The 12,367-nt window shown below is 50.6% G+C and overlaps 1 protein-coding gene across 3 annotated transcripts in view; it reads left to right on the forward strand.

The window, feature by feature from the left end:
- The first annotated feature begins 2,269 nt into the window (after nt 1-2,269).
- LOC310673856 (cGMP-dependent protein kinase 1-like) overlaps nt 2,270-12,367 on the forward strand; it is a 35,853-nt gene continuing 25,755 nt past the window's right edge. The window contains exons 1-2 of one of the 3 annotated variants that reach the window (XM_083432597.1): nt 2,270-2,300; nt 11,663-11,800. In XM_083432597.1, the coding sequence (XP_083288723.1) occupies nt 2,285-2,300; nt 11,663-11,800 (154 nt within the window). In that variant the 5' untranslated portion in view covers nt 2,270-2,284. Of the gene's footprint in view, nt 2,301-6,148; nt 6,249-11,208; nt 11,393-11,662; nt 11,801-12,367 lie in introns of those variants that run through there. The other 2 variants (XM_083432598.1, XM_083432596.1) reach the window with 2 other exon arrangements.

Here is a 12,367-nt window from a genome sequence, read left to right on the forward strand (position 1 = left end):
CCCTGTGGGCTGTCCTTCCGAAAATTGGCTGCCCAGATAAATTTGTGAACATTCTTCGGCTCCTCCATAATAATATGACAGCAACAATCGCAGATAACAATGGCTCTTAAAGTGCACCATTCACAGTGGGATCAGGTGTTAAACAGGGTTGTGTTATTGCCCCAACTCTATTTATTATTTTCATTGCCATGATCCTACACTTTGTCGAAGGGAAACTCCCCACTGGGGTAGAAATCATATACTGAACAGATGGAAAGCTCTTTAATCTGAGTGGGCTGAAAGCAAAGAGTAAGGTTACTGTAACTTGCGTCATAGACCTTCAGTATGCTGATGACAATGTAGTGTGTGCATACTCAGAGGATGACCTCCAAACCATCCTAATATCTTTGCAGAAGCTTACGAAAAGCTTGGCCGGTCGCTCAACATCCCAAAAACCAAAGTGCTGCACTGACAAGTACAAAATACCCCTCTGCAGCGCCACACATGCAACTCAATTGTGTAATGTTGGAAAATGTTGATCACTTCTCCCACCTGGGCAGTTATCTTTCCACAAGGGACAACATTGATGCCGAAATCCAGCATCGCCTGAGCTCTGCAAGTGCGTCTTTCTCCTGATTGAAGGGCAGAGTATTTGAGGACCTGGACATTTGCAAGGAAACCAAAATGCTTGTTTACAAAGCTGTTGTACTACCAACCTTACTGTATGCTTGTGAAACATGGACCACTTATAAAGGCCATCTTCAACTCCTCGAAAGATCCCACCAACAGTGTTTCCCAAAAAATTACACATCACTTGGGGAGACAGGCGAACTAATACCACTGTACTGGAAGAAGCAAAGAAGCAATGATTCTTCTACATCAGCTTCCTTGGACTGGTCATGTTGTGCGGATGCCTGATTATCATCTTCCAAAGCAACTACTCTATTCCAAACTTAAAAATGGAAAGCATAATGCTGGTGGTCAACAAAAGAGGTTTAAACCAAAAGAGATTTAAAATTTGTCTCAAGGCATTTTTTAAAAAAATGCAGTATAAACACCCACAATTGGGAAACACTGGCCTGCAAGCGCTCCAATTGGAGAACAGCCTTGACCAAAGGTGTCCTAGGCTTTGAAGACGCTCAAACTCAGGACGCAAGGGAGAAAGGTGCTAAGAGGAAGGCACACATGGCAATCCCTCACCGTGGTCAACTCCTGCCCGGAAACCAATGTCCCCACTGTGGAAGGATGTGTGGATCCAGAATTGGCCTCCACAGTCACTTACGGACTCCTTGTTAAAACCGTGTTTACTTGGCTACGAGGGATCGCCAAAGGAAACACAAAACTGGATTTCCTGCTGCAGCGGATCTTCTGCAAATGCAATGGCCAGAAGCTGATCTCTCTGCTGCTTCTCTTTCCTCCCTAGGGGGAGCTCTAGACTTTCCCGCCTCTCAGCACAGAAGCTTTTGCATGACCCGAGGGGACCTTGTTCCTATCCAAAGGGCGCAGGGAAGGCTCTCTCCCTTGCCAGCCTGTCGCAGGGCCAGCAGCTCAGGCCAGTCACAAGCCAACTGCCTGCCTCTGCTTTCTATCTCTCTAGAGGAGGCGGAGAAAAAAACAAGAGAAGGGGCTCCAAGGGTCATCTAGCCCAACCCGCTGCAATGAAGGAATAATGATGCAAAATATTGATTTATACTGAACAGCTGTTCTGCAGTGCACCCTATGGGAGGCCTCCCTGGCACTGGGTCCAGGAGCTGTGGTCAGTGCAGAAAGCTGCAGCAGGATCGCTGGCGGGTGTGAGAGCCAATCAGCACGCAGCTCAGTGCTTGGAGATCCGCACTGGCTCCCCATTTGCAGCTGAGTCAAGTTCAAGGTCGGTTTATATAGCCCTTGGGAGGTCGCCTTACTCCCCATGAGCCCCGCAAGTGCTTTGAGCTGGCACTGGTAACAGGTGCAACATCAGATCCACTTTGCGCTTGTAAGGAATGGATCTTCTGATAGCGCAGCAACTGCGCTTGGGAACTCCCTGCCTGTTGACCTCAAGCCGGTGCCTTCACTGTCTCAGCACCTGCTCAAAACCTTTCTGTTTAGAAAAGTCTATCCACACATGTAGAAGTTACATGTAGAAGCCGCCCAGAGTGGCTGGGGCAACGCAGTCAGGTGGGCAGGATACAGATAAAATAACAACAACAACAACAACAACAACAACAACAACAACAACATTACACGTGTTTTATCTTCTCAGTAGCGGGCCTTCTCGGTAGTGGCGCCCACTCTGTGGAATGCCCTCCCATCAGATGTTAAGGAGATGAGTAAGGAGTCAGGTAGGTAGCCATGTTGGTCTGATGCAGTTGAAATAAATAAAAAAATTGTCCAGTAGCACCTTAGAGACCAACTAAGTTTGTTCTGGTTATAATATTTTTATAACATTTAGGAAATATCTGAAGGCAGCCCTGTATAGGGAAGCTTTTTAAGGTTTAATGTTTTACTGTGTTTTTATATATGCTGGAAGTTGCCCAGAGTAGCAACCCAGTCAGATAGGCAGGGAACAAATAATAAACTATTATTATTATTGTTATTATTTGATTTTAATAATATTTTGAATGGCTCTAAACACTTCTTTATGCTAATGCTTTATGCTTTTGTAAACCTCTTAAAGGTTTTAAGTGGTGTAGAAATTTAAATAAAATAAAAATAAATAAGGAATAAGTAATTTTTTTGGTCTTCTGGATCCATCAAATTGTGCTTGAGGGCAAAAAGGAGCTTAGCTCTGCTCCCAAACTTGCATGCAAACAAGCAACTAGCAATTATTATTATTATTATTATTATTATTATTATTATTATTATTTCAACTTATTCAAACAACTAGCTATGCAGACAGACCCTGGCAATAAAAAGGGGTTGTTAACGTACAGGAATGAGATCCCGTTTCTTGGAATCGGCAACTCGGAAAGGGTCAGGGCTGATGCTAAATCCCAAGACTTTATGATGCTCAGGAGGTCTCAGTGGAGAACGAGAGGGTGGCTGCCTACTTGACTTTGGCTCCCTGGCACCAGAAATTATGGCAAGGAGCAACTGCTGAAAAATTGACCCGCAAGATCCTCTCCTCCAAGAGAGCGGCGGCTAATTTAGATTTCTGCTCTGTGCGGCACGGCTGCATAACTTGCAGAAATGAAATGGATGGCGATCAACACCTTTTAAAACTCTCTTCAACCGTGGAAGAAAAAGCTCCTGTTCTGCATCTTCTTGTCTGTGGACACGGTGACTGTGCCAGCCTCTAGGCATGCATTTGCTCCTCTCTGTTTTGATTTAATGTTCATTTTTGTAGAGGGTTTGTTGTTGTTTAGTTGTTTAGTTGTTCAGTCGTGTCCGACTCTTCATGGCCCCATGGACCAGAGCACGCCAGGCACTCCTGTCTTCCACTGCCTCCCACAGTTTGGTCAAACTCATGCTGGTAGCTTCGAAAACACTGTCCCACCATCTCGTCCTCTGCTGTCCCCTTCTCCTTGTGCCCTCCATCTTCCCCAACATCAGGGTCTTTTCCAGGGTCTTCTCTTCTCATGAGGTGGCCACAGTCTTGGAGCCTCAGCTTCAGGATCTGTCCTTCCAGTGAGAACTCAGGGCTGATTTCCTTCAGAATGGATGCATTTGATCTTCTTGCAGTCCATGGGACTCTCAAGAGTCTCCTCCAGCACCAGAATTCAAAAGCATCCATTTTTTGGCAATCAGCCTTCTTGATGGCCCAGCTCTCACTTCCATACATCACTACTGGGAAAACCAGAGCTTTAACTATACAGAGTTTAGTTACTCAACAATAAAAATGTAAGCACACCTCACACCTCCCCGTGCCCCCCGATCATTCCAGAACTGCCTCCCAAGTTGCCCGAGATACGAGGGGAAAAAGCAAGCCCCATGGAAATGAATTGGATCTGCAGGAGAGCCTAAAGACCAGAGTTGTGTTCAGGTAGGAAAGCTCACCAGACATTGCTTCTTCTTCTTCTTTTTTTACTTTTACACTTTTATTAGTTTTCACTTAGCTTGAGAGCTTCTCTAAAGGAAAGATTATAAAAAATGAAGTATCCAATACAATTCTCATTTTTAGAAACGATTAGAAATACTAGTTAAATTTCAACTATAAAACTTTATTACATACAAAACCCTCAACCATTATTATATTGAAAGTTTGTTTTCACAATGTCCAACTCATGTACAAAACCAAAACAAAAAGGAGCAAAACATTTTTGCACCATCAAATCAGCCGTGAGCTGTTAATTAAGTCTTCGTTCCTTGAGCATCCTTGGTCAAAAGCTGAAGTCTGGTTATCTGAAACTGGAAACACTTTGCATATTCAAGTAACCCTGAGCATCTAGTGCAATTGCACAAAAGTCATACATAATAGTCCATTGGCTACTTCTTAAAGGGGGGAAATTGGCATTAAATTCACCAGACATTGCTGTGTGCCGTCTCTGCCGATCTGCGTGTGCTGAGAGACAGGCCCAAAGGCATCTCGGTCGGCCATAGACATCTCTGTGCCTGATCCAGAAAACTCAGGTGCCTCCCTCCCTCTGAGGAAGGGAGCAGAGAAACAGAGAATCCTAAACCTGAAGGGTCCTGTAGTCCAACCCACTGGTGCTGAGCCCTCTGGCTGTCTTGTGGCAACCCTGGTGAAGCTAACAGAGCGATTTCCCCAACAAGAAAGAGGAAGGAGGTTGGAAAAGGAACGGTTGCCTGAGAGATCCGTGCACCGTTTTGGGATTTCTAGGAAGCGGCAGTGGCAGCCATCCCTTCCCTGTTCTTTCTCCCCGCTGAAAGGAGTAACGGAAGCAATTTGGGCTTTTGAACCTTAGAAAACACACATGGAGACAGATGAACTTGTTGAATAACAGAATACAGAAGAACAGCATGCATAATATATGGCGGTGGTGAGAATATGGTTGCTGGCACCTGTCTGTCCCGGGAGAGAAGGGAGAAATGGCATCACCCAAGGGATCTGGGCTGTGTGTCTGGAGGTCCAGGGCTGCCCTGGCGACAAGACCCCCCCCCTCTCACCCTCCCTGATGTGGTCCAAAGGAAAGCAGAGCAAGATATTTGGCACCAGTTTGGCTGCATGAATTGCCGGAAGGAGGCGCACAAGGCGCCCCCCAACCGCCTTAGGGACTCCACTCTGGATTTGCGTAGGATTCACTCCGGAGCCTTTTCTTCTTCTGGAGATGCACTGCAAGGCAGTGGGACAAATGAGAATATATACGATATACGATATCTTTATTGTCATTGTCCCATGCAGAACAATGAAATTGAAAATATATTGTCTTACCAAAAATGCTCATAACTGAGAGAGTAGCCAGCACCTTTTTAGGATGCTATTTGTTTATATTGGACACTTGACTATATTATCTGTGTGCTTTAGGCTGCCTGCCCTTTTTATTTGTTTGTTTGGTTATTTTATATCCCCCAAGTCTCAGAATTACAACAGGCAAGCAAATAAAAAACACGTAAAGACCATGAAATCCTTAACAGCCGGGAAGAGCAATTGCAAGCAGAAGCAGTTGCAGCAGCAATCAGGCCTCCCTTCCTGCCGGCACCTGCAGAAAAAGATGGGACTTAAGTAGCAGAGAGATTTGAGCCAGACGCAGCTCAGTTGGAAGAGAGTTGCACATTTGAGGAGCCACCACAGAAAAGACCCTTTCCCAAGCCTGCAAAGCACACTGGAAGATTCAGGACAGGTAAAAGGAAGGACTTTTTCATGCAGTGTGGCAGTAAAGCTCCTTGCGGTCGGAGGCAGTGATGCTTCTGGAATTCCACTTGCTGGAAACCGCAGGACGGGAGAGTTGGTCTTGTGTTCGAATCCTGCTTGCAGGTTTCCCACAATGGGTGTTGGGTTGTCCGTGGTGAGAGCAGACTGCTGGACTGGACAGACCAGGTTCTCATCTGGAGCGCAGGGCGGGCTGGACAATGTCAGTGGAGCTGTGGGGCAGGACCCCCTGCCTTGCTGCAGTCAGAAGGGAGCTGGGACCCCTTGCCAGCTTGAGCCACCCCCTCTGGGCTTGGTCATGGCAACCCCTTCCTGGTTCTGCCATTTGTGGGGGCCCCACTGTGTGCATGGCACCCTTTCCTTGCCGCCAGCGGAGGCAGTTCTTCCTGGAGAGGCATCTCTGAGGGGGAGGAGAGGCAGTCCACCTCCCGAGTTAATGCCTAACTTGCAGGCAGGGTGTGTCCGGCCAGGAGCTCAGGGACACTTGGAAGATTCCAGCGCTGACATGGCACCCCCCCAGGTTTGCTCAGGGCAGGGAATGGGGCTGGGGGGCTGGGGGAAGAGGGCAGGGTGGGCGCAGGGGGGAGAGAGGGCACCCCGCTTCCACCCCGGGGCAGACTCTCGCCCTCCAGCGTCAGAGGCAGGGGACTGGGGGCGACTAGGCGGGGAGGGGAGGCCTGTTGCCTTTGCACCCCGTTCCTGGGCTTCCGAAGGGGCGTCTGGGGGGCTGGGAGGCTGGACTAGAGGGGCCCCTTTGGGCCTGATCCAGCCACTGCTGCAGGGCTCTTCAGAGGCGCATGTGGCTCAGACTTTGGAGCTGAGATTCCCAGAAGTGGCTGGCGGTCTCTCGGGTGGGGGGCAGGTGTCCCCTCCCCAATGTTTCCAGGGGTCTTGGGGTCTCCCCTGTGTGTCTCTGAGACATTCTCCTTGGATGTGCAGGAAAGCCCTTATGTGTAGGGGGGGTGCCCCCACAGCTTGGTTTTCCCAGGGGGAGGGAGTCTCAGCCAAGAGCCTTCCATTAAAAGGTCTCTGCCCTGGTCCAAGCAACAGAAGGCAAGCAGCTGGGAGCCTGGGGAGGGGGCAGAGGGGCATTTCTCTCTAAATAATTTTTATTTATTTTCCATTTAATTATATGCATTCACATCATCATTATCCACTTTACCGCCTATCAGCTTCCTTCCCTCCCGCCTCGTGGCTTTCAAAATTAAATTTATATCATTTTCCAATTCTAATTGCACTCATTACAGAATGACTCAAAATTTAAACAGATGTAGAAAGGTAGAAAATTTCTCATTACAAGTCTTCAGACAGCCCAGCAAGCAATGTTAATTGCTTACAATAATCTTTCAAATATCGTATAAATTTACTCCAGTCCTTTTAGAATACTTGATCCTGCCGGTTTTGGATTTTTCCCGTCAGCTTCGCCAGTTCCGCAAAGTCCATCATCTTCCTCTACCCCTTTTCTTCCATTGGTACTTCTTGTTGTTTCCATTTTTGGGCTAAAAGAATTCTTACCGCGGTTGTTGCACACATAAACAGTTTTTTATCTTCACTTAGAATCCCTTCACCCAGTAAAAAGGCTTCTGGTTTTTTAACAAAAGTACTTTTAAACATTTTCTTTAACTCATTATATACAATTTCCCAGAAAGCCTTTGGGGCCAGAGGGGATTTCAGTCCTCCTGACGGAGAACTGGAACTCAGAGCCGGCTTAGCAAGCTCACGCCCAGAGGAGGAGACCCAGCGCTGCTCTCTCAGGGCACAAGGCACACCGGGCAGCTTCCAGCCCCTGCCCAGCTGGGCATCCTCAAAACCAAGCTCCAGCCGTCCTGAATTTTGTCAAGCTCTCAGTAAGAGGTGACATGTTAGAAGTCTCAAAAATTACACAAGGTGTGGAGAGAGGAAAGTTGTTCTCCCTCCTCTTTCCTAACACTGAAACGTACAGACATCCAGTGAAGCTGAAGACGGAGGAAGGATGAAATAAATTCCAATATAATAATAATAATAATAATAATAATAATAATAATAATAATAATAAATAATTTTATTATTTATACACCGCCCATCTGGCTGAGTTTCCCCAGCCACTCTGGGCGGCTCCCAATCGAGCGTTAAAAACAATACAGCATTAAATATTAAAAACTTCCCTGAACAGGGCTGCCTTCAGATGTCTTCTGAATGTCAGGTAGTTATTTTTCTCTTTGACATCTGGTGGAAAGGTGTGTTGAATGGTTTCTTGAAATGTAAAGGTTCATCACTGTTCCACTCGATGTGTATGTCTTTAAGGGGCCAGAGCAAAATAACGAGACCCAGCTTTACAGCTGTGAAACATAGCAGGTGCTGCTGAGTTGCATTGATTAAGCTGCGTCAGGAATTGGGTCTAGTATATAAGGAGCAGCACCCTGGGGGATGGGTTGGTGGTTGGGTCACGTTTGTGGTTGATGTATTTAGTGTTTAAGGAGTTTTTGTTTTTGTAATTAAAACCTTGTTTAAGTACTTTTTGAGTCCCTTTTTAATGCATGGTCTCCCCAGCAAGCTCTCTGCAGCGCTACTAAACCGCAAATAGCCAACAGGGTATTCCACAGGGCGGGTGCCACCACCCAGAAGGCCTGGTTTCCTGTAGCTTTGCTTCTCGCAGGGAGGGAGCCGCCAGAAGGCCCTCGGAGCTGGACCTCAGTGTCCGGGCTGAACGATGGGGATGGAGACGCTCCTTCAGGGATACTGAACTGAGGCCGTTTAGGGCTTTAAAGGTCAGCACCAACACTTTGAATTGTGCTCGGAAACGTACTGGGAGCCAATGCAGATCTCTCAGGACCGGTGTTACGTGGTCCCGGTGGCTGCTCCCAGTCCCCAGTCTAGCTGCCGCATTCTGGTCTAGTTGTAGTTTCCGGGTCACCTTCAAAGGTAGCCCCACGTAGAGCGCATGGCAGTAGTCCAAGCGGGAGATAACCAGAGCATGCACCACTCTGTCAAGACAGCCTGTGGGCAGGTAGGGTCTCAGCCTGCGTGCCAGGTGGAGCTGGTAGACAGCTGCCCTGGACACAGAATTGACCTTCGCCTCCATGTCAGCTGTGAGTCCAAAATGACTCCCAGGCTGCACACCTGGTCCTTCAGGGGCACAGTGACCCCATTCAGGACCAGGGAGTCCTCCACACCCGCCCACCTCCTGTCCTCCCAAGAACAGTACTTCTGTCTTGTCAGGATTCAACCTCAATCTGTTAGCCGCCATCCATCCTCCAACCGCCTCCAGACACTCACACAGGACCTTCACCGCCTTCACTGGTTCTGATTTGAAAGAGAGGTAGAGCTGGGTATCATCCGCATACTGATGAACACCCAGCCCAAACCTCCTGATGATCTCTCCCAGTGGCTGCATGTAGATGTTGAAAAGCATGGGGGAGAGGGCGGAACCCTGAGGCACCCCACAAGTGAGAGCCCAGGGGTCTGAACACTCATCCCCCCCCCACTTTCTGAACCCGGCCCAGGAGGAAGGAGCGGAACCACTGTATGACAGTGCCCCCAGCTCCCAGCCCCTCAAGACGGTCCAGAAGGATGTTATGGTCGATGGTGTCAAAGGCTGCTGAGAGATCTAGCTGTTTGAAAGCAGGCCAGTGCAAGTAGATAAATAGGTACCACTGTGGTGGGAAGGTAAATGGCGTTTTCATGCGCTCTGGTTGCCGTCACGGTGTCCCGTTGCACCAGAAGTGGTTTAGTCCTGCTGGCCACATGACCCAGAAATCTGTCTGTGGACAAACGCCGGCTCCCTCGGCCTGAAAGCGAGATGAGCGCCACAACCCCAGAGTCGCCTTCGACTGGACTTCACCGTCCAGGGGTCCTTGACCTTTTTAACAGGCATCCCGTCAGCCACTGTGAGACCAGGATTAGACGGGACCCTGGCCTGATCCAGCAGGGTCTCCTCATGTTCTTCTGGGTGGGGGTGCAAGACCCTCCAAATGTCCCAATTTTCCAGGGACAGCCCCGGAGTTACAGAAGCTGTCCCAGTTTCTGATTTGATCCCGGAATATCTTGGTTTTCCTTTTTTCCTCCTCCTCCTCCTCCACAGAGAACAATTCAAAGTGGTGGCTGGGTGTGTAGGTGGGGAAGTGGAGTCCTGTTTCTCCTGAAAATAACTTCCGTGCTCCAGATGAAGGAAACGCTCATTCTCATAGTTTCCATTAGTATTAGTGTTATTAATATATTCCACCTTTTCCCCTGGCAGCCTCAAGGCAGCTCACAGTTTTATTTCATTCCATTTATCTGTGTTTAAGGGCATTGCACATGATCACTTCGCTCACACATTTCCCTTTACAACAACCCTGTGAGGGACGCAGAGAGGCCACAGATCGCTGTGTGTATATGATGAAAGGCAGAAGATGCTTCCTGATGTAGAATGGGGTGTCCCTGTTATCACTGGAGAAAGGTTGGAGGGCATGGAGGTGCCCCCTCACACCTGGCCTGGCCCAGAGGCGGAGAGCTGAGCAGAGCTTTGAGGGCTCCTTTGAGGGCATCCAGTTGGTCCCAAGCGGAGTTTCATCTGCCTGCCCAGCCAGGGCCAGATCTGTTTCTGACAGGAGGCACTGGGACTTAGCCCCCCCCCCCCGTAAAACCCCTTCCAGATCCCTGGAAGGTGCCACCTGGTTGCCCCACAGCTCTCGTGCTTCTGACATGCTCAGAGGCACCCTCTTCTCCTTTGCTACCTCGTAGGCAGCTGCCTTCAGCTAAGTCAAGCCTCTCAGTCTTGTCCACACTGACCGCAGCAGCAGCAGCAGCAGCTCTCCCAGGGTTCCAGGTAGGGGGCACTTCCTGGCCCTGTGAGCTGGCAACCTTCTAGATGCCAAGAAGGTGCTCTGCGCCGGAGCGACCGCTGGCCCTTCCTTTGGGCTGACTTCTGGAAGTCTCCTGCGCCGTTTTCTCTCTCGGAATAAACTCTGGAGGGGGTGGCCAGGCTGAGACCCCGAATTGTGGCTGCCTCTGTGGCCCTGGCACGTCAGCCTGGCATCTGCCACTTGCCTCAGGGTTGCCTCAAGCCACCTGCTGGCATACAGGTGCCTCTTGGGGGGGGGAGAGGATTTGCTGTGTCTCCTGGGTCACCCCTGCCTTGCCTTTCTCTCTGTGGTGGTGGGTGTTTTAGGATAAGTTAGGGGGTTGGACTAGATGACCCCCGGGCCCCTTCGTATTCACAATGCTCTGATTCTGCGATATGACTGAATGGGGAAAGTGTTTGGCTCCACTAAACACCCCCCCTTCCCTTCCCACTCCTATTAAATCAGCGATAGAGTTTGCCCCCCCTGCTCCCCCCCCCAGTCCAGGACGGATGCCCCCCTCCACCAGCCCCCCCAGCTCCCCCCACTTTGCTTTGCCCTCCCCCTCCCCCCCACCCCGCATTCTCTGGGGAGAATCCTGCGCTTGAGTGAAAGGCGCTGGAATTGGGCTGGTTGCCCTGGCAACAGGTTGGCATCATGTTTGGCGGAGGAGCTCAGAGGGCAGGGAGCTAGCGGCGCGGCAGCCATGCCCAAGCGAGGATGTTGGCACGCCCCCTTGCCCCCCTCCCCCCTCCCACAGAAACTGGGGTGACTCATTCGCCCACCAGCCCCTCACTCGGCAGCTGGAGCGGCGGCAGAGCGGAGGCACCCGGGCGCTTGGCAGCGCTTGAGAGCTGGGCTACAGGTGCCGCCTTGGGGAGGGTGGCACGGAGTGTGGGGCAGGGGGACTGCGTGGGGCGCTCTGGGTGCTGGCGGGACGGAGAGAGCCTGTGGGGCGCTGCTGCTGGAGACTCCCATGCCCCATACCTGGCTGGGTGTCCCAGAGATTCCTGGGGAGATGAGGGTCCCTGGCATAAATGGTGCCACTGCCCCCCCAGCTGGCATCAGTGGCAGTGGGGAACTACTGGGGGGGCGTCTTCTTCACCCTCCCCAGCACTCTTCTGTTTCCTGACAGCCTCGAAGAAAACGGAGTTGACGCCTTTTGAAATCTGCCCCCCCCCCGCCCGAAAAAAGGAGATGGATCTTCACCTGAGGGATCTGCGCCTGCAAGAGGAGAAAGAATTCCTGGAGAGCGTGGCGCTGCCCCAGGCTGGTAAGGAGACCCGGGACAGGGGGGGGGTTGTGTGGGTCAGAGGAGGGGGGGCCCCAGAAAGAGGTGGGGGCGCCCCCTTTCCGCCTCTCTCTCTCTCTCTGGAGTTCCACGGAAAGAGCAACAGGTTGTGGAAGAATCTTGCCCTCCGCACAGAAGTCATGGAAGATCCTTCTGGGATTCCGAGACCTCTGGCGCCTTCCCGTTCATCACAATGGGACCTGATCTGCCAGGAAGTTCTCCTGCACAAGCACGGCGTCATGGGCTCCCGTTCATCTCAATGGGGCTTGTGCAGGAGGGCTCCCCGGGGGGGGATGGGCATGTCTCAGGATCTTGGGGTTTGGGAGTCGGGACCCTCAAGCGCCCCCTCGCCCAACCCCTTGCAATTCCGGAATTGCAGCTCAAGAATCCCTGAGTGACGGATGTCTGTGTAAAGATCTGCAGTGGATCACAGAACGGTAGAACTGATAAGCTGGAAGGGATCTCCAAGGGTCATCCAGCCCACCCCCCTGCGATGCAGGAATCTGTGACCAAGGAGAATCCACCACCTTCCAAGGGCGCCCCTTCTGC

This window comes from Podarcis tiliguerta (assembly GCF_965153285.1).
Source record: "Podarcis tiliguerta genome assembly, chromosome: 3".
In the NCBI taxonomy this organism is placed as follows: Eukaryota; Metazoa; Chordata; class Lepidosauria; order Squamata; family Lacertidae; genus Podarcis; species Podarcis tiliguerta.